General features: G+C 48.9%; 1 protein-coding gene across 1 annotated transcript in view; it reads left to right on the top strand.

Annotated features, from left to right (window-relative positions):
* The first annotated feature begins 637 nt into the window (after positions 1 to 637).
* LOC124605829 (UDP-glucosyltransferase 2-like) overlaps positions 638 to 22266 on the top strand; it is a 68302-nt gene continuing 46673 nt past the window's right edge. The window contains exons 1-2 of the mRNA XM_047137758.1: positions 638 to 842; positions 7732 to 7919. Coding sequence (XP_046993714.1) covers positions 651 to 842; positions 7732 to 7919 — 380 coding nt within the window. The 5' untranslated portion in view covers positions 638 to 650. The remainder of the gene's footprint in view (positions 843 to 7731; positions 7920 to 22266) is intronic.

Genomic DNA, 22266 nt, shown 5'->3' with positions numbered 1-22266 from the left:
TATTTACGAAATTTCAGTCACCAACTTTCTGTTCCGAATGCGAAAATATTTTGTTGAGCCCAACCTACATAGGTAGGAATGACCATCAAAATAAAATGAGAGAAATCAGAGCTCGAACAGAAAGGTTTAGGTGTTCGTTTTTCCCGCGCGTTGTCCGGGAGTTTAATGGTAGAGAGATAGTATGATTGTGGTTCGATGAACCCTCTGCCAAGCACTTAAATGTGACTTGCAGAGTAACTATGTAGATGTAGATGTAGATGTAGAAAGTATTAAAGATGCTGGGGAATGTAGAATGAGGCAGCTGGTACCGCACTAAACATCAACGTATTTGCATTTTTGTGCTCCGATAGGAGCACTTTTCCGCTCGTATCCATGATCAAACTCAGCCGTACTGTGCATCTTACGCTTCATGGACTCGACTATCATGTTGACTGTAGTACAAGATGTAATGACGTACCTGTGACATAACAAAAGGACTATTCCATTGGCCATAATGACAGGACAAAACCACTATTCCAATTCATTTAGTCGTTAGTGTATATTGGGAACGAATTGACGTAACTTTCTCTCTATTTCTTCCACGAGATTTTTGCCGATAACGCGGTACGACTGAAGTTTTCACGCTGCGCAGGTGGTACCAACTTTCCGGCATGGGGAGCGCCCGCCTGCTGCTTCTGCTGCTGCTGCCTACCCTGCTGGCTGGGGGGTGGGCGGACGGCGCCAGGATCCTGGCCGCGGTGCCGTTCCCCAGCGTCAGCCACCAGTACCCCCTGCGGATGATCGTCCTCGAGCTGGTCAAGCGCGGCCACGAGGTCACCTTCATCACCACGGACCCCATCAAGGTACGAACTTATATTCACTTCTACACCTCGCCAGCATCAGAGCACACACCTTTCCTTTCATATTTAAAGTTGCGTACCTCAATCGGTAGAAACGGAACCTTAGGATTACTTTGTCCCCCTTCCGTCTCTCTGTCCGACTGTTTGAAACCCTTCTCCCAGGAACGGGTAAAAGTATCACGTTCAAGTTTATGCCACATACTAGCATCTACGATCCCTTGGCGCTCTAAAAAATTGCAGTGAAAGGATACGGTCATTTACACTACTGGCCATTAGAATTGCTACACCAAGAAGATATGCAGATGATAAATGGGTATCCATTGGACAAATATGTTATAGTAGCACTGACATGTGACTACATTTTCACGGAATTTGGGTGCACAGATCCTGATAAATCAGTACCCAGAACAACCACCTCTGGCCGTAATAACGGCCTTGATACGCCTGGGCATTGAGTCAAACAGCGCTTGGATGGCGTGTACAGGTATAGTTGCCCATGCAGCTTCAACACGATACCACAGTTCATCAAGAGTAGTGACTGGCGTATTGTCACCAGCCAGTTGCTCGGCCACCATTGACCAGACGTTTTCAGTTGGTGAGAGATCTGGAGAATGTGCTGCCAGGGCATCAGTCGAACATTTTCTGTATCCAGAAAGGCCCGTACAGGACCTCCAACATGCGGTCGTGCACTATCCCGCTGAAATCTACGGTTTCGCAGGGATCGAATGGAGGGTAGAGCTACGGGTCGTAACACATCTGAAATGTAACGTCCACTGTTCAAAGTACCGTCAATGCGAACAAGAGGTGAGCGAGACGTGTAACCAATGGCACCCCATACCATCAAGACGAGTGATACGCCAATATGGCGATGACGAATACACGCTTCCAATGTGCGCTCACCGCGATGTCGCCAAACACGGATGCGACCATCATGATGCTGTAAACAGATCCTGGATTCATCCCTAAAAAATGACGTTTTGTCATTCGTGCACCCAGGTTCATCGTTGAGTACACCGTCGCAGGCGCTCCTGTCTGTGATGCAGCGTCAAGGGTAACCGCAGACATGGTCTCTAAGCTGATTGTCCATGCTGCTGCAAACGTCGGCGACCTGTTCATGCAGATGGTTGTTGTCTTGCAAACGTCCCCAACTGCTGACTCAGGGATCGAGACGTACCTCCACGATCCGTTACAGCCATGCGGATAAGATGCCTGTCATCTCGACTGCTAATGATACGAGGCCGTTGGGATCCAGCACTACGTTCCGTATTACCCTTCTGAACCCACCTCTTCCATATTCTGCTAACAGTCTGGATCTCGACCAACGCGAGCAGCAATTTCGCGATACGATAAACCGAAATCGCGATAGGCTACAATCCGACCTTTATCAAAGTCGGAAACGTGACGGTACGCATTTTTCCTCCTTACACGAGGCATCACAACAACGTTTCACCAGGCAACGCCGGTCAACTGCTGTTTGTGTATGAGAAATCGGTTGGAAACATTCCTCATGTCAGCACGTTGTAGGTGTCGCCACCGGCGCCAACCTCGTGTGAATGCTCTGAAAAGCTAATCATTTGCATATCACAGCATCTTCTTCCTGTCGGTTAAATTTCTCGTATGTAGCACGTCATCTTCGTGGTGTAGCTATTTTAATCGCCAGTAGTGTATGTCCACTGATGCCCCAAAGAAACTGCTATAGGCATGCTTATTCAAATACAGACATATGTAAACAGACATAATACGGTGCTGTGGTCGCCAAAGCCTACATAAGGCAGCAAGTGTTTGGCGCAGTTGTTAGATCGGTTACAGCTGCTACAATGGCAGGTTATAGAGATTTAGGTGAGTTTCAGAGTTATGTTATAGTCGGTGCACGAGCGTTGGGACACAGCATCTGCGAGGTAGCGACGAAGTGGGGATTTTCCCGTAGGACCATTTAACAAGTGTGCCGTGAATATCAGGAATCCGGTAAAACATCAAATCCCCGACATTGCTGAGGCCGGAAAAATATCCTGCAAGAACGGGACCAACCACAACTGAAGAGAATCGTTCAACGTGATAGAAGTGCAACCCGTGCGCAAATTGCTGCAGATTCCAGTGCTAGGCCATCAACAAGTGTCAGCGTGCGAACCATTCAATGAAACATCATCGATATGGGCTTTCGGAGCCGAAGGCCCACTCGTGTACCTTTGATGACTGCGTGATAGAAAGTTTTACGTCTCACTTATGCCCGTGAGCACAGACATCAGACTGTTGATGACTAGAAACTTGTTGCCTGATAGGACGCATCTCGTTTCAAATTGTATCGAGCGGTTGGACGTGTACGGATATAGAGACAACCTCATGAATCCTTGGACCCTGCATGTCAGCAGGGGTCTGTTCAGTCTGGTGGAGGCATTGCAGTTGGAGTGGTATGGGACCCTGATACATTTAGATACGACTCTGTCGGGTGACACGTATGTAAGCATCCTGTCTGATCACCTGCGTCCATTCATGTCCATTGTGCATTACGGCGCACTTGAGCAGTTCCAGCAGGACAATGCGACAGCCTACACGTCCAGAATTGCTACAGAGTATCCAGGAGGAGTCTTTTTAGTTTAAACACTCCCCAGATATGACCATTATTGAGCATATCTGGAATGCCTTGCAACATGTTGTTCAGAAGAGCTCTCCACCACTCGCACTATTACGGATTTATGGACAGCCTTGTGTCAACTCCCCACAGCACTACTCCAGACATTAGTCGAGTCCAACCCACGTCGTTTTGCGGCACTTCTGCGTGCTCGCTGGGGCCCTACACAATATTAGGCAGGTGCACCAGTTCCTTTGGCTCTGCAGTGTATGTTATGTTACAAATTTTGATGCTCGCAGTCTCTTTCATCAAAATATATAGGTACTTCTCGTTAACGAAGAAGCAAGGAAATTTGGCAAGCAGCAAACTTTCCTAGTAAAAGTAAAGGAAAATAGCTGCAAATTGTTAATTCGTAATTATACCAAACTAAACAAATTTTTGTTCATTTCTATCCGATTTTCTATCTGTCCGTCTGTTGAAACCCCCTTTTCTCAGGAACGGATAGACGTATCGAAATTTACGTCACATACTGAGATCTAAGGTCCCTTGGTGGTGTAACAAATGTAAGCTTCTAAGTCAGTGCAATAAAAAGATACGTTCGTTTATATCACATATTTAGGTACTCGCAAACTCACTCATCAAAACCTGTGAGTTACTTCCCATTGACTTAGAATCACGAAATTTGGCAAGAAGCATGGTTTAACAGTAAAAGTCAAGAAAAAATCCGAAAAATTTTAATTTGTGCCTATCTCACGCGATAAAGATATTTTTACTGTCATTTGTTGTCCGATTGTCTGTCTTTTCGGCCGTCTGTTAAGGCCCTTTCTCTCAGGAAAGAGCAGACGTGTCAAACTGAAATTTAAGTCACATACTAAGGTCTACGGACCCTTGGCACTGTAAAAATATTTGCCTTCTAAGTAACTTTAGTCGAAAGGTACGCCCATTTATTGTATCACATAGTGTGATACCCGCAACTCACTCATTAAAACCTATAAGATATATCCCGTTGATCTAGAATCATGAAATTTGGAAGGAAGCGAGGTTTCGCGGTACAGGCAAAGGAAACGTCAGGATACGGTAATGTGCAATTGTATCATTCAAAAATGTTTCTTTTTTCATTTGTTATCCGACTTCAAAATTACTAAAACATTCTCGGAAGTCTTGGAATTCCCGGGACCGATATCTTGCCAGTATCAATGCCGATAACAGGCAAAATCGTCAAAATTCTCGATTTCCAGAATGGATGAACTTTCTGTATACATAATTAAGCTTTTACGGACCACGTAGAGCGCAAGTCCTTTTCGCACCTACAGATTTCTCTCTTTCTCCGAACTCCACATTTTCATGTCCCTTTTTTCTCCTGCGACTACTACTAAAGGTGCGAATTCTGTTTGTTATTCTGTGGTGCACTTCTCGTGTACTTCCTGATTATTTCAGACATAAAAATTTTAATCACAAATACCAAGTTTCACATATCACTCTTTGAAAAATTTTCTATCCTCCAGTGCTGTGGCTTGTCTTCCTGTAGCGAGGGCATGTATTTCTTCCCTAATCTCTGTTTTATGGAACTGGATAATATGCAGGATAGATGCAAACTCTGTTACTGATCATTACAAGGTTGTTGAGGATTAAGACCATTTTTAAAAATAGTACAAATGGCTCTGAGCACTATGGGACTTAATATCTGAGGGCATCAGTCCCCTAGAACTTAGAACTACTTAAACCTAACTAACCTAAGGACATCACACACATCCATCCTCGAGGCAGGATTCGAACTTGCGACCGTAGGCTATTTTTTAGGTACGTATATAGACTCACTAAGTATTCGTAGACTTTATAAAGATTTTTGACAGTGTTAATATAGAACATCTGTGGGGAATAATGAAAAAATAGGTTATCCATTACATTTGACAGACGTTCTGAGGCGTCTGTACAAAAATATATCCATCACTGTAGCTTTAAATGGTAAAATGCCCCAGGTCGTACTGACAAAGAACTGGGAAAAGGGGCTAGCATATTACCCACATTTTTTAACACGTATGTGAACGAGAATGGAAAGAGGTAGTTAGACAGAACAACCTGTCATACTGTAACACACATGCTGACGCTGCCACTCTTTTGGCGGAAAACAAAGATGACCTATAAAAAGGAATTTATTTGTTGGACAGTATACGTAAACAACATAACCTGCAGACATCAACAAGGATATTGAAAATCGTGGTTTCCAAGGGAAAAGACGCAAAAGCTCAAAAATTGTTGTGAATAACGAAATATCAGACCCAGTTAAAGTATTTAACATTACATTTGAATATGATAAACGCACACAGCAGAAACGAGTAAAATTCTCAGATACACACAAGAAAAAGAGTTTTGCGTCACTTCGGTTCCGAGAGTTCTGGAACCTGTACAGATAAAAAGGAATGGAAATCAACATAAACATCATTTTCGGCCTTTTCATTGCTCATGAGAACCACAAATTACCTTCAGAGGTGGCGGTCCAGATAGCTGTACACTCTGGTACATCTAATACCTAGTAGCACGTCCTCTTGCAATGATGCATGCCTGTATTCGTCGTGGCATACTATCCACAAGTTCATCAAGGCAGTTTTGGTCCAGATTGTCCCACTCCTCAACGGCGAATCGGTGTAGGTCCCTCAGAGTGGTTGGCGTGTCACGTCGTCCGTAAACAGCCCTTTTACATATATCCCAGGCATGTTTGATAGGATTCATGTGTGGAGAACATGTTGGCCACCCTAGTCGAGCGATGTCGTTATCCTGTAGGAAGTTGTTCACAATATGTGCACGATGGGGGCGCGAATTGTCGTCTATGAAGAAGAATACCTTGTCAATATGCTGCCGATATGGTTGCACTATCGGTCGGAGGATATCATTCACGTACCGTACGCCCGTCACGGCGCTTCTGTGACCACCAGCGGCGTACATCGCCCCCACATTATGTCACCCCAAAACAGCAGGGAACTTCCACCTTAGTGCACTCGCAGGACAGTGTGGCTAAGGCGTTTAGCCTGATTGGGTTGCCTCCAAACACGTCTCCGAAGATTGTCTGGTTGAAGGCATATGCGACACTCATCGGTGAAGAGAATGTGGTGCCAATCCTGAGCGGTCCATTCGGCATGTTATTGGGCCCATCTGTACCGCGCTGTAAAGTGTCGTGGTTGCAAAGACGGACCTCGCCATGGACGTCGGTAGTGAAGTTACGCATCATGCAGGCTATTGCGCACAGTTTGAGTCGTAACACAACGTCAGGGGTCTGCACGAAAAGCATTATTCAACAAGGTGGCGTTGTTGTCAGGGTTCCTCGGCGCCATAATTCGTAGGTAGCGGTCATCCACTGCAGTAGCAGCCCTTGGCCGGCCTGAGCGAGGCATGTCATCGACAGTTCATGTCTCTCTGCATCTCCTTCATGTCCGGACAACATCGCTTTGGCTCACTCCGAGGCGCCTGGACACTTCTCCTGTTGAGAGCCCTGCCTGGCACAAAGTAGCAATGCGGACGCGATCGAACCGTGGTATGGTTGAACTACAGACAACACTTCCTGGTGAAATGACTGGAACTGATCGGCTGTCAGACCCCCTCCGTCTAATACGCGCTGCTCATGCATGGTTGTTTACGTCTTTGTGCGGGTTTAGTGACATCTCCGAACAGTCAAAGGGCTGTGTTTGTGATATAATATTCGCAGTCAACGTCTATCTTCAAGAGTTCTGGTGACTTTCAAAACTTTTTTGGTGTGTTTCCATGGGGCACAGCCAAACAGCCAGTAGCTGCCTGAAAAACAAAACACGGAAACAGGTATAATCAAAATTTTGTAAGTCAACCGGCTGTTCCTACTTTATCGCACGAAAGTGAGCCATGGGTCGCATATGAACATCAAGAGAGTAGAATTCAGGCGGTACAAATGAGCTTTCTATGAGCATTATGAGTATGTACATTGGACAGAAATAATAACGACTGACATTAGGAATGAATTGAATATTTATAAATTAGGCATAAAATTCACGAAAACAGAGAAAAATGGAATGAACACAGTAACAGGGTGATTCGCCAAAGAATCTCTCTCAGTATTATAGAAAGCAGACCTAAAGGGAGAAGAAGAATGAAGGAAAGGTGTGTGCTGCAATAAGGAAGTGTGTAACCCTTCAGCTATAAACACCTGCGACTCATATTTGATGATATGTTTTTCATTCCATTGCTTGAACTCTGCTCTATTTACGTATGTTTATGTTTTATGAAGTAAATCGTCATTGTGTACTTGATGTAGTGTACGGATTTCTTTCATAAGTATATCACTTTTCTTATTTGCAGAAAAACATCGCAAATTACACGGAGATTGACATATCTCCTGCGTACAGGTACCTGAGGAAGACATTCGATTGGATGGAAATGGCGAAACATGCTTGGGACCCAGTCGAGATGTTATGGGGCATGGAGGACATGGCAGGTCCCATCTGTGAGGATGGCCTCAAGAGTCCGGAAATGCTCAAGTTCCTAAAGTATGTGTAAACCACATATCTGTTTTATCTTCATAGTGAACCAGTGCAGAGCAGAATAAATACGCTATCTGATCGAAAGTATCCAGACACTTATTGCAAGGTGTGATAAAAAAATACGGCAACGAATTTTTTTAGCAGAAACTGCTGACACTACAACCACTTGACATAATTTGACCCACAACCTGAACCGTTGAGACAGGCAGCGTCAAGCTGGAACATTTTCTGACTTGTCATTTAGCCCCCTGCGTGTCTGGGGGTTAGAATAGGCCCGAGGTATTCCTGCTTGTCGTAAGAGGCGACTAAAAGGAGTCTCACCCGTTTCGGCCTTTATGTGATGGTCCCCTGTAGGGTTTGACCTCCATTTTTCAAAATTTTCCCGAAGAGCGAACTATTTGGGGAAGGGCGCTTTACATAGTGCATTGTGTCCATCGTGCATTGAGATCTTTAGCTCACTTTCTCATCGTGGCATTGCAATCCCGCCCATTCCCCATATCTTGGGCTAAGACACCTTTCTGGATGCGTTTTCCACCATGCACTATGCAGTGTCACTTTCTGTGCCGACAATGGCCATGGACTTCTTTGCACCTCATTTCCAGCACAGTAACCAGTCCGTTGTGGTGGAGTCACCATTTACCCTGTTGGTTGTAGACCCCAGACAACACAGGGATCGCTCTGCTGATGCCTGCGCCATTCACTCCTCACATATGCCAAGGAGTAGATGCCCGTCACCCTGGGGCATCAGAACTCTTGGCAATGGCCATCCTGCCAGGTGGCCTTTGGTGCAGCTGGGTGGCGCCCGTGGGGCCCTGGAGTGGTTGGCGTCAGGGCAGATGACACGCCATGAAACGTAGTACGTCATCTCTTGCTGGTGGTCCGCCGCCAACAGTCTCTAAGCGGCCAAAGTCCAACTTCAACGCTAAGAAATATGACCCCAAGTCGTTCCCCTCCCTGGTCACAACATGGGAGGAACGCTAGGCTAAGGATGGCAGTAAAGCTTCTTCGCCCCGGTACCTCGTATGTACGAGGGTTGATGGGGAAACTTTCATGTCCATGAAGCCTCAGTTTTTGAGGAGCATTTCGAGGACAAGTTTGGGGAGGTGGAGGGATTGTCCAAAATGCGGTTTTGATGGAAACAGCATCCCCTGCCCAGTCACGAGCATTACTTGCTTCTGGCAAGTTCGGGGATGTTTCTGTTACCATCATGCCTCATAAGAGCTTAAATATGGTCGAGGGTATTATATTCCACAGGGACCTTCCTTTGCAGTCTGACGACGAGCTGTGCGCCAGTTTAGAGTGGCGAGGTGTTTATTTCGTCCGGCGCGTCCATAGGGGTCTGAGGGATAATCAGGTTGCCACCAGTGCCTTCATCTTGGCCTTCGAGGGTGACACATTTCCAGAGAAGGTCAAGTTGATGGTCTACCGCTGTGACGTCAAGCCATTTATCCCTCCCCTGATGCGGTGCCTTAAGTGCTGGGAGTTTGGCCATATGTCTTCCCGCTGTACATTCAGCCCCACCTGTCGAGATTGTGGACGTCCATCGCATCGCAATACTCCATGTGCCCCGCCTCCCATCTGTGTCAACAGTGGAGAGCATCATTCACCTTGCTCGCCACACTTCAGGATTTTACAGAAAGAGAGGAAAATCATGGACTGTAACACCCTGGACTCACTAACCTACACTGGGGAAATTTGAGCACCTACATCCTATGGCTATGACCTCCTCATACGCCGCCGCTACGAGTGCATTTGTTGCCCCATCAGTTCCTCGAATTCCTGTCGCCTCTCAGAACTGGGAGACTACACATGCCCCTTTATGGTGGGTGGCGGGGGGGGGGGGAGGGGGGAGGAGGCACTTATCTCCTTGTTGCTCCTGCACCACCTACTTCAGGAGAAACACCCTTCCTCCCCCCCCCCCCAACCATTGGGAATGCTAGGGAGGGGTCCCTTGGGTTACTCCCTTCACAGGTTTCTGCTAGTGGGAAAGATGACACCCGCCAGCAGCTGAAGAGCCCAAAAGCAGCTTGTCATAGTCCTTCACGCTCATCCTCAATCCTGGAGACTGATTCAGTGGAGTCCTCCCAGCCAGGGAAACCCAAGGAGCAACGAGAGAAATCTAAAAAGAAGACCCTCAAGACCAAGGAAATTGCGGTGGCACCCTCACCACCGTTACCTACAAGCTCTGTGTCTGAGGATGGGGTGGAGATTCTGGCATCCACTGAGGACCCGGATCTCGTCAGACCCTCAGACACAGACTGCTGAGGCAAAAAGTCGGTGGCAGCAGGTGACCTAGAGGCGTAAACTGCCTCATTGAATGTTCCATGCCTCCCCAGTCTCACGATGACGTCATCCTCCAGTGGAATTGCGGCAGTTTTTTTCCACCACCTGCCTGAGCTATGGCAACTGTTAAGCTTTACACCTGCTTTCTGCGTTGCCCTCCAGCAAACCTGGTTCCCAGCAATGGAGACCCCTGCCCTCTGTGGCTATAAGGGATATTACAGGAACTGTAGTGACTATAATCGAGTGCCAGGTGGAGTTTGCATTTATGTCCTAAACTCAGTCTGTAGTGAAACTGTGCCCTTTCAAACCTCACTTGAAGCTGTGGTTGTCAGAATATGGACGACACAGGAAATAACTGTCTGCAATGTATATCTTCCTGCAGATGGTGCAGTACCCCTGAATGTATTAGCTGCACTGATTGATCAACTCCCTAAACCTTCCCTACTTTTGGGAGATTTTAACGCCCATAACCCCTTGTGGGGTGGCATCGTGCTTACTGGCTGAGGCAGAGATGTCGAAACTTTACTGTCTCAGTTCAGCCTCTGCCTCTCAAATACTGGGGCCTCCACACATTTCAGTGTGGCTCGAGGTAGTTGCTCGGCCATTCATTTATCAATTTGCAGCGCAGGACTTCTCCCATCTATCCACTGGAGAGCACATGGCTGCCTGTGTGGTAGTGACCACTACCCGATCTCCCTGTCACTGCCCCAGCGTCAGGCTCACGAACGCCTGCCCAGATGGGCTTTAAGCAAGGCGGACTGGGAAACTTTCACCTCTGATGTCATCGTCGACTCTGCCCCACATGGTAACATTGATGTGATGGTTGAGCAGGTGACTACCACAATCGCTTCTGTTGCAGAAAACGCGATCCCTCGCTCTTTAGGGTGCCCCCGATAAAAGACAGACCCTTGGTGGTCGCCGGAAGTCGCTGAGGCAATTACAGAGCGTCGGCGAGCTCTACAGCGCAGCGACTATCGCGGTATATATATATATATATATATATATATATATATATATATATATATGGGTGTGGGTCCCTTATCACGGGATAATTATATATTTTTATTTTTATAATTATATATTTTATGATTATCGTACAAGGAGCAACATAGAGGTGAGATAAATGAATAATATGACAGTAACAATTGTGTTAACATTTATCTATGATGCATTAAAATTTTGAATCAAGTATAGTAGCTGTAACTATTTTTTTTCAAGAATCATGGTAGCATTACAAGTACATTACAAGTATTTATATTACAAAGAATACCATATTATAAATACTTGTAATGCACTTGTAATGCTACCTTGATTCTTGAAAAAAAAAATATTTACTGCTACTATACTTGATTCAAATTTTCAATGCACTATAGATAGATGTTAATACAATTGTTACTGTCATATTATTCATTTATCTCACCTCTATGTTGCTCCTTGCATATAGCACAGTATTTACATAATACCATATAATTAGCATTCACACAAGCTGCTTACTACATCTGTCAACTTCATTTGTAATATTATACGCTCATAATGTAAGGTTTATCTTTGTGTTTTAATTTTCATTAAGTTATGTTATTCTTTAAAAACAGTCATTCTGTGAAATCAACGCAACCTGTATATTGTGATGTGCCTGACACTGTTGTGTTTGTAAATCTGCAATCTCTGTGATAACTTCACATGTGGCAAATTCTTTCTGGTAATTGTGCGTGTATGGTGCTTTGCACAATATGGTGATGTACAAGTTACGTAAGTGCTGGATATATTTAGGAATATGCGAAAAATACAGTCCTGCAACTTCGCAACAAAATCGCGCGGAATTTTCGACGTAAGTACCATAACCATTTAACCTCACTTATTCATTCACGCTGTAGTTCATCGTTTGGAGGTTAGTTATTTTCGCATAGGGCGCTTCTAACACTGTTTTTCTAACGTAGGGCAACAACACGCCAAAAATACTTCGCCACAGTGGAATAATAAAAATAGAAAACGGACGATAATGTAATGTGTATCTTGAAAATCATGCGAACTTGCCAGTTCGAAACCGGTAACGGCGCTATTTACCTAAAGACATAGCAGTATTAATAGTGGCTGGTTGCTGTTTTCTTCTTTGTAAGAATTAACCTTTCATCCCAAACATGTTCTACAGGGCTGAGGTCGGGACTGGGGGAGGCCAGTCCATTTCAGGAATGACACTGTCCTCAAACAGTTGCCTCACAGACGTCGCTTGACAGCGTGCAACGTCACCCTGATACGATCATTCATCATCTCTGAGCTGTTCCTCTACATTACGCAATACACAATGTTCTAAAAATGTTATGATGTACTCCCGCGTTCAGCGCTTCTTTAAGCCCAGTAAGGGTACCACACTGTAACCACGAAGGAACACCCCCATACCGTAACACCACCATCTTGTTACTTCACTGTTGGGGCTACACATGATAGCAGGTTATGTTCTCCAGGTATTTGCGGAACCCAATCCCTTCTATCGGATTGACAAAAGGTATAATGTAATTCATCACTGCAGATGACTAGTTTCCGGTCATCCACTGGCCAGTGCCATGTTAGTTTAAAGCACATCAAGTGTCACTTAGCACTAAATATAGAAATAAGTGGCTTAGGAGGCGGTGCTTGACCGTTGTGTGCCACACTTAGCTCCTTAACGCACAGTAACTGTGCCAGCTGGACTGCTGGAAGCGCCCTGTACCTCGCAATTATTTACACGTGCTGGTTTCATGCGATTCTTACAACCGCCAACCGCAGTGCTTGACAGTCCCTGTCCTCAGTACATGAGGTCTACCTGATCTTGTTTTAACTGTGGTTATTCCTACGTGTTTTTACTTCACAGTCACATCACGAACAATCTACTTGGGCAGCTTTAGAAGGATTGAAATGTCCCTGATGGATCTGTTATTCATGTGATATCCAGTGACTGGTTCAGATCCTGACCGACGACCTACACTATTGTTATTGCTCTACTAAAGATATCACAATTTGGAATCAGAATAAAAATGCTCCTGTCACAGCACAAAAAAGGCAGATAGGTCCTGTGCATTATTAGGGATATAAAAGAAAGGAACTAGCTTTTCCACTTATCTGGCAAACATTTACATCAAAAAATCTTCACGTATTCGCGCTTTTTAACTCGTTAGTACTCTTGTCATGCAAACATAATGTATCGCGTCAACTAAAGTAACATGATAATTTTTTAGACTTTCCCAGTAATTCGGTGTCATCTCGTAGAATCGGGTGTACTGGCTGTGGTCTGCGTCTTCCCACGAGAGATTTCGTTTGCGCGGCCGTCGCCGGGGAAAGCAGCGGAAACGGCCACGGACAGAAGACGGAACGCCTAGAGATAAATAGAGTTGCCAGAAACGGCCGCAGTGGGCGCGGACGGCTTAGGGAACACCAGACACCACCCAGGCATAAATACGGGGCACGGTCAGCTTGTCGACCAGTCGCAGGAAACATCTGATCACGACAGCGGGTTACGACGTCGAAATATTGTGATGGAAAGTCGCAGACCATCGGCAGTACACCCGATTCCACGAGATGACATGATACGTGATGTCGTGTCCTACAACATGAATGGACCGAGCACGGGACTCACAACCCGAACCGCACGCCACTGTTAAGCACTAATGAAGGACTGGGTCCCTTACTTCGATTGCACACAATTCATTAAGGTCCATCCAACACATTTATTTCAAATAACATAAATGAAGTTACATTTGAATCTGTCTGGCATTAAACAGGAATAAAACAACAATTTCAGTATCAGCTGATTTAGTGCGTGAAGTGCGAGTTAAGCCAATAACTAGATAAACTAACCAATTCTCCGTATTTCAAAAGAAAGGGAAAAACAAAATTGAATCAATATACCCCACTGACAAATATCCAAAAAACCTTACAATACTACTCAAAAGAATACACTGAAGTGGGGAGCAGTCATTCACCCGACACAACACTTCAAAGTGAGTCAATAACACAGCTGCGTGCCCCAGAAAACTGCAAGACATTAAATACACTTCATTTGACGAATAACAAATACTCATTAACATTACGCCACTCCTGTTTGAGCTGCAGTGTCCCAAAGAAACAGGCGCTTATTCTGAAAGAACAATTTTTTTTATATGTTTAATTTACAGCATTAAGGAATTCCAAAAGATGTCCAGTCGAACCCCCCCCCCCCCCCCCCTTTTCAGTTGAGCCACAAATCTTTCCCCTTTCTAGGCGGAGGCTGAGCCAGAAACACAGAATGCCACAAAAACACAGTTTTGCTGATAAATCTTACAGGACACCCAGAAGCAGCAACAGACAAGGGGTCGGCACCCACAAATACCACAGGCTAAGAGTCAGGCTGGGAGCACATCCTACGAGAACTTGCTCACACTTTGCTCATCACAAACTGTAGACACTCCAGCCGAACATGAGCTTGCGGTGGCTGCCAGAAGGACGAAGCAACCAACAGGCCCCACGCCGTGCTTCTCACGCAGGCACCTCAATTTGTACAAACATCTAGGCCAACACCAACTCCGGACTCCCCTCTCACTGCGAGGCTTGGCACAGTTTATATGAAATTCCTTCCAGGCAGCCAGTAACAGCCGCAGTAGTTTAACGATTGGCAAACAGCCCCAGCGTAACAGACGTCACACACGTGCTTACGCCCGAGCCACAACTCCGCCAGTCTCACCGGCCGCCCCAAACCGACTGCCTCTCTCCGTCCCGCGCGCCCCAGCCGAAAACGCAAAGATGCTCATGCCCGGGGACGCGCTAAGATAACAAGCCGATCACTGTTGATCGACCAGCGATCTGGCTCAATGACACATGCCATCATGTCATCCAACATGGCATCCGTCATGATGTGCAATACGACACGTGTCATTAAAGTATAGGATGCATGCATCCGCATTCTGGGGTACTTACTATTATAGATGCGACCCCAACTTTCTGATACTTCCTGTTTTAGATACATCCCATTTTCTAGAACGACATTAATTTATGTCTGTGTGTCCTTAAACCCCTCATCATACATGTAACAGGGGATGGCCTGAGAGAGTTCACTATGCTGGGGGAGTGGGGTTAACTCGTAACAAAGCGTGAATATACCAAGACGTTTTGATTTAAACGTCTTTGAACCTGCCAGGTAAGTCGGAAAACTAGTTCCATTCTTCTGCATCCATGACTGTGCCCAGGACATATTCACATTTTTTGTGGTACGATAGGAGCATTTTTCGTTGTGGTTCCCAAGTTTTACTGTACCATAATTTTGACTTTAGAACGCCTTGTTGACTTGACGATGACTGATCCGGTATAGGTGTTTTTATTGCCTTTAGAAACATGTTGCTTATATCGAGTCAACGGATAAAGCTTTCACAAAACAAGAGGACGACCATTAATTACTTAATCATTAATTACTTATCTTTGTCTACCTTCTCAGAAAATTTGAACCGACCGGCGCAAACTTGAAACAACAGTGACGGGCGTAACAAGACTCACAAACATATATTTTTTGCACGTAAAATGCGAATCAGAATAGATTTTTGGAAGTTGCTTTCCAGTTTTATCCTAAGAAAGCATTTTTTATTTATTCGAATCCAAACCGTTTCCGCTCATTCAGTTCACGTGATAACGAATTTTAAGCGTAACATTTAGCTCGATTTTAAACCATCATAGTCTATCTCGAAAACGGATAAATGTTATTGGGCAAAAAAGCGAAAATCCCATTCTGGTCGATGACATTCCTCGCTCAGGCCGCTCAAGGGCTACTACTGCAGTGGATGACCGCTACCTCCGGATTATAGCTCGGAGGAAACCTGACAGCAACGCCACCATGTTGAATAATGCTTTTCGTGCAGCCACAGGACGTCGTGTTACGACTCAAACTGTGCGCAGTAGACTGCATGGTGCGCAACTTCAGACGTGCATAGCGAGGTCCGTCTTTGCAACCGCGACACAATCCAGCGCGGTACAGATGGGCCCAACAACATGCCGAATGGACCGCTTAGGATTGGCATCACGTTCTCTTCACCGATAAGTGTCGCATATGCCTTCAACCAGACAATCGTCAGAGACGTGTTTGGAGTCAACCCAGTCAGGCTGAACGCGGTAGATACACAGGCCTGCGAGTGCACCAAGGTGGAGGTTCCCTGCTGTTTTGGGGTGGCTTTATGTGGGGCCGACGTACGCCGCTGGTGTCGGTGGACAACAATTCGCGCCCCCATCGTGCACATCGTGTGAACGACTTCCTTCAGGATAACGACATCGCTCGGCTAGAGTGGCGAGCATGAATCCTATCGAACATGCCTGGGATGGATTAAAAAGGGCTGTTTATGGGCGACGTGAGCCACCCATCACTCTGAGGGATCCACGCCGAATCGCCTTTGAGGAGTGGCACAATGTGGACCAACAGTGCCTGGATGAACTTGTGGGTAGTATGCCACGACGAATACAGGCATGCATCAGTGCAAGAGGACGAGTTACTGGGTATTATAGTTACCAGTGTGTACAGCAATCTGGACCACCACCTCTGAAGGTCTCGCTGTATGGTGGTACAACGTGCTATGTGCCGTTTTCCTGGGCAATAAAAATGGCGGAAATGATGTTTATGTTGATACCTATTCCAATTTTCTGTACAGGTTCCGGAACTCTATGAACTGAGTTGATGCAAAAAAATTTTGATGTATGTAAATCCACCCAGGATTCCTACGTGGAGCACTAAGTTACTACGGCCTGGCTAATTGCTTCTAATATGTAGTGATGTATACAAACTTTCCTCTAGAATCAACCTGTTAGTGAAAACTGTATCAAAATCCCTACATTAGTTCCAGAGATAAGCCATGACATACAGATAGAAAAAGACGGCTGGGGCTTTTATAATATTTGTAGAAGATACAAATAAACGTGCTAGGCGCCTTTGTGATATGTATCTTACAACGGAGAGAGAGAGAAGGTTCAAATATTGTGGCACCCACTCGTACCTGAGTTGTCACACTGCTATGAACCTGACCAGCCTAGGTTTCTCCGGAAGCATGAGCTTATGTTACTTAGGCTATGAAGAGTACAATTTCCTGAAATATAGAGAGTAATGAATGCAATTTCAGCGAACCAGCACGTGCGTTATAAGACATTGTGGTTGAGAGCAGTCTGTGAGTAATGGTCCTTTAGAGACATAACCTAGCTCACGTGTGAACAAACTTCTGCTGTAAACAGAACCTGGATTCATCCGAAAAAATGACGTTTTGCGATTCGTGCACCCAGGTTCGTCGTTGAGTACACCATCGTAGGCGCTCCTGTCTGCCATGGTCTCCCAGCTGATAGTCCATGCTGCTGCAAACGTCGTCGAACTGTTCGTGCAGATGGTTGTTCTCTTGCAAACGTCCCCATCTGTTGACTCAGGGATCGAGATGTGACTGCACGATCCGTTACAGCCATGCGCATAAGATGCCTGTCATCTCGACTGCTAGTGATACGAGGCCGTTGGGACCCAGCACGGCGTTCCGTATTACCCTCCTGAACCCACCGATTCCATATTCTGCTAACAGTCATTGGATCTCGACCAACGCGAGCAGCAATGTCGCGACACGGTAAACCGCAATCGAGTTAGTCTACAATCCGACCTTTATCAAAGTCGGAAACGTGATGGTACGCATTTCTCCTCCTTACACGAGGCATCACAACAACGTTTCACCGGGCAACGCCGGTCAACCGCTGTTTGTGTATGAGAAATCGGTTGGAGACTTTCCTCATGTCAGCACGTTGTAGGTGTCGCCACCGGCGCCAACCTTGTGTGAATGCCCTAAAAAGCTAATCATTTGCATATCGCAGCATCTTCTTCCTGTCGGTTACATTTCGCGTGTGTAGCACGTCATCTTCGTGGTTTAGCAATTTTAATGGCCAGTAGTCTCTTTGTTACAGCGGTACGGCACTGTAACCTTCTTTTGTAATGGGTGATCCACCTTTCGCGAGATCTTATGGTCAGTGCCGCATTACACAGGAATGCCAGGATACTTCTGATCAGATACTGTGCAAGCTTCGCTTGGTGATGCCGCCGGACGGCTGAGACACAGCTGACGCTTCCCTCTGTCGCAGGTCCGACAAGCAGCGGTACGACCTGGTGATGCCGCCGGACGGCTGAGACACAACTGACGCTTCCCTGTGTCGCAGGTCCAACAAGCAGCGGTACGACCTGGTGATGCCGCCGGACGGCTGAGACACAGCTGACGCTTCCCTCTGTCGCAGGTCCAACAAGCAGCGGTACGACCTGGTGATGCCGCCGGACGGCTGAGACACAGCTGACGCTTCCCTGTGTCGCAGGTCCGACAAGCAGCAGTACGACCTGGTGATGCCGCCGGACGGCTGAGACACAACTGACGCTTCCCTCTGTCGCAGGTCCAATAAGCAACGGTACGACCTGGTGATGCCGCCGGACGGCTGAGACACAGCTGACGCTTCCCTCTGTCGCAGGTCCAATAAGCAACGGTACGACCTGGTGATGCCGCCGGACGGCTGAGACACAGCTGACGCTTCCCTCTGTCGCAGGTCCGACAAGCAGCGGTACGACCTGGTGATGCCGCCAGACGGCTGAGACACAGCTGACGCTTCCCTCTGTCGCAGGTCCAACAAGCAGCGGTACGACCTGGTGATGCCGCCGGACGGCTGAGACACAGCTGACGCTTCCCTGTGTCGCAGGTCCAACAAGCAGCGGTACGACCTGGTGATGCCGCCGGACGGCTGAGACACAGCTGACGCTTCCCTGTGTCGCAGGTCCAATAAGCAACGGTACGACCTGGTGATGCCGCCGGACGGCTGAGACACAGCTGACGCTTCCCTCTGTCGCAGGTCCAACAAGCAGCGGTACGACCTGGTGATGCCGCCGGACGGCTGAGACACAGCTGACGCTTCCCTCTGTCGCAGGTCCAACAAGCAGCGGTACGACCTGGTGATGCCGCCGGACGGCTGAGACACAGCTGACGCTTCCCTGTGTCGCAGGTCCGACAAGCAGCAGTACGACCTGGTGATGCCGCCGGACGGCTGAGACACAACTGACGCTTCCCTCTGTCGCAGGTCCAATAAGCAACGGTACGACCTGGTGATGCCGCCGGACGGCTGAGACACAGCTGACGCTTCCCTCTGTCGCAGGTCCAATAAGCAACGGTACGACCTGGTGATGCCGCCGGACGGCTGAGACACAGCTGACGCTTCCCTCTGTCGCAGGTCCGACAAGCAGCGGTACGACCTGGTGATGCCGCCAGACGGCTGAGACACAGCTGACGCTTCCCTCTGTCGCAGGTCCAACAAGCAACGGTACGACCTGGTGATGCCGCCGGACGGCTGAGACACAGCTGACGCTTCCCTCTGTCGCAGGTCCAATAAGCAACGGTACGACCTGGTGATGCCGCCGGACGGCTGAGACACAGCTGACGCTTCCCTCTGTCGCAGGTCCGACAAGCAGCGGTACGACCTGGTGATGCCGCCAGACGGCTGAGACACAGCTGACGCTTCCCTCTGTCGCAGGTCCAACAAGCAGCGGTACGACCTGGTGATGCCGCCGGACGGCTGAGACACAGCTGACGCTTCCCTGTGTCGCAGGTCCAACAAGCAGCGGTACGACCTGGTGATGCCGCCGGACGGCTGAGACACAGCTGACGCTTCCCTGTGTCGCAGGTCCAATAAGCAACGGTACGACCTGGTGATGCCGCCGGACGGCTGAGACACAGCTGACGCTTCCCTCTGTCGCAGGTCCAACAAGCAGCGGTACGACCTGGTGATGCCGCCGGACGGCTGAGACACAGCTGACGCTTCCCTCTGTCGCAGGTCCAACAAGCAGCGGTACGACCTGGTGATGCCGCCGGACGGCTGAGACACAGCTGACGCTTCCCTGTGTCGCAGGTCCGACAAGCAGCAGTACGACCTGGTGATGCCGCCGGACGGCTGAGACACAACTGACGCTTCCCTCTGTCGCAGGTCCAATAAGCAACGGTACGACCTGGTGATGCCGCCGGACGGCTGAGACACAGCTGACGCTTCCCTCTGTCGCAGGTCCAATAAGCAACGGTACGACCTGGTGATGCCGCCGGACGGCTGAGACACAGCTGACGCTTCCCTCTGTCGCAGGTCCGACAAGCAGCGGTACGACCTGGTGATGCCGCCAGACGGCTGAGACACAGCTGACGCTTCCCTCTGTCGCAGGTCCAACAAGCAGCGGTACGACCTGGTGATGCCGCCGGACGGCTGAGACACAGCTGACGCTTCCCTCTGTCGCAGGTCCAACAAGCAGCGGTACGACCTGGTGATGCCGCCGGACGGCTGAGACACAGCTGACGCTTCCCTGTGTCGCAGGTCCAATAAGCAACGGTACGACCTGGTGATGCCGCCGGACGGCTGAGACACAGCTGACGCTTCCCTCTGTCGCAGGTCCGACAAGCAGCGGTACGACCTGGTGATGCCGCCAGACGGCTGAGACACAGCTGACGCTTCCCTCTGTCGCAGGTCCAACAAGCAGCGGTACGACCTGGTGATGCCGCCGGACGGCTGAGACACAGCTGACGCTTCCCTGTGTCGCAGGTCCAACAAGCAGCGGTACGACCTGGTGATGCCGCCGGACGGCTGAGACACAGCTGACGCTTCCCTGTGTCGCAGGTCCAATAAGCAACGGTACGACCTGGTGATGCCGCCGGACGGCTGAGACACAGCTGACGCTTCCCTGTGTCGCAGGTCCAACAAGCAGCGGTACGACCTGGTGATGCCGCCGGACGGCTGAGACACAGCTGACGCTTCCCTCTGTCGCAGGTCCAATAAGCAACGGTACGACCTGGTGATGCCGCCGGACGGCTGAGACACAGCTGACGCTTCCCTCTGTCGCAGGTCCGACAAGCAGCGGTACGACCTGGTGATGCCGCCAGACGGCTGAGACACAGCTGACGCTTCCCTCTGTCGCAGGTCCAACAAGCAGCGGTACGACCTGGTGATGCCGCCGGACGGCTGAGACACAGCTGACGCTTCCCTGTGTCGCAGGTCCAACAAGCAGCGGTACGACCTGGTGATGCCGCCGGACGGCTGAGACACAGCTGACGCTTCCCTGTGTCGCAGGTCCAACAAGCAGCGGTACGACCTGGTGATGCCGCCGGACGGCTGAGACACAGCTGACGCTTCCCTGTGTCGCAGGTCCAATAAGCAACGGTACGACCTGGTGATGCCGCCGGACGGCTGAGACACAGCTGACGCTTCCCTCTGTCGCAGGTCCGACAAGCAGCGGTACGACCTGGTGATGCCGCCAGACGGCTGAGACACAGCTGACGCTTCCCTCTGTCGCAGGTCCAACAAGCAGCGGTACGACCTGGTGATGCCGCCGGACGGCTGAGACACAGCTGACGCTTCCCTGTGTCGCAGGTCCAACAAGCAGCGGTACGACCTGGTGATGCCGCCGGACGGCTGAGACACAGCTGACGCTTCCCTGTGTCGCAGGTCCAATAAGCAACGGTACGACCTGGTGATGCCGCCGGACGGCTGAGACACAGCTGACGCTTCCCTGTGTCGCAGGTCCAACAAGCAGCGGTACGACCTGGTGATGCCGCCGGACGGCTGAGACACAGCTGACGCTTCCCTGTGTCGCAGGTCCAACAAGCAGCGGTACGACCTGGTGATGCCGCCGGACGGCTGAGACACAGCTGACGCTTCCCTCTGTCGCAGGTCCAATAAGCAACGGTACGACCTGGTGATGCCGCCGGACGGCTGAGACACAGCTGACGCTTCCCTCTGTCGCAGGTCCGACAAGCAGCGGTACGACCTGGTGATGCCGCCAGACGGCTGAGACACAGCTGACGCTTCCCTCTGTCGCAGGTCCAACAAGCAGCGGTACGACCTGGTGATGCCGCCGGACGGCTGAGACACAGCTGACGCTTCCCTGTGTCGCAGGTCCAACAAGCAGCGGTACGACCTGGTGATGCCGCCGGACGGCTGAGACACAGCTGACGCTTCCCTGTGTCGCAGGTCCAATAAGCAACGGTACGACCTGGTGATGCCGCCGGACGGCTGAGACACAGCTGACGCTTCCCTCTGTCGCAGGTCC

The sequence above is a fragment of the Schistocerca americana genome, chromosome 3 (assembly GCF_021461395.2).
Source record: "Schistocerca americana isolate TAMUIC-IGC-003095 chromosome 3, iqSchAmer2.1, whole genome shotgun sequence".
NCBI classification, from domain to species: Eukaryota; Metazoa; Arthropoda; class Insecta; order Orthoptera; family Acrididae; genus Schistocerca; species Schistocerca americana.
Note: the sequence above shows the minus strand (reverse complement) of the source record. Positions and strands in the feature narration are given on the sequence as shown.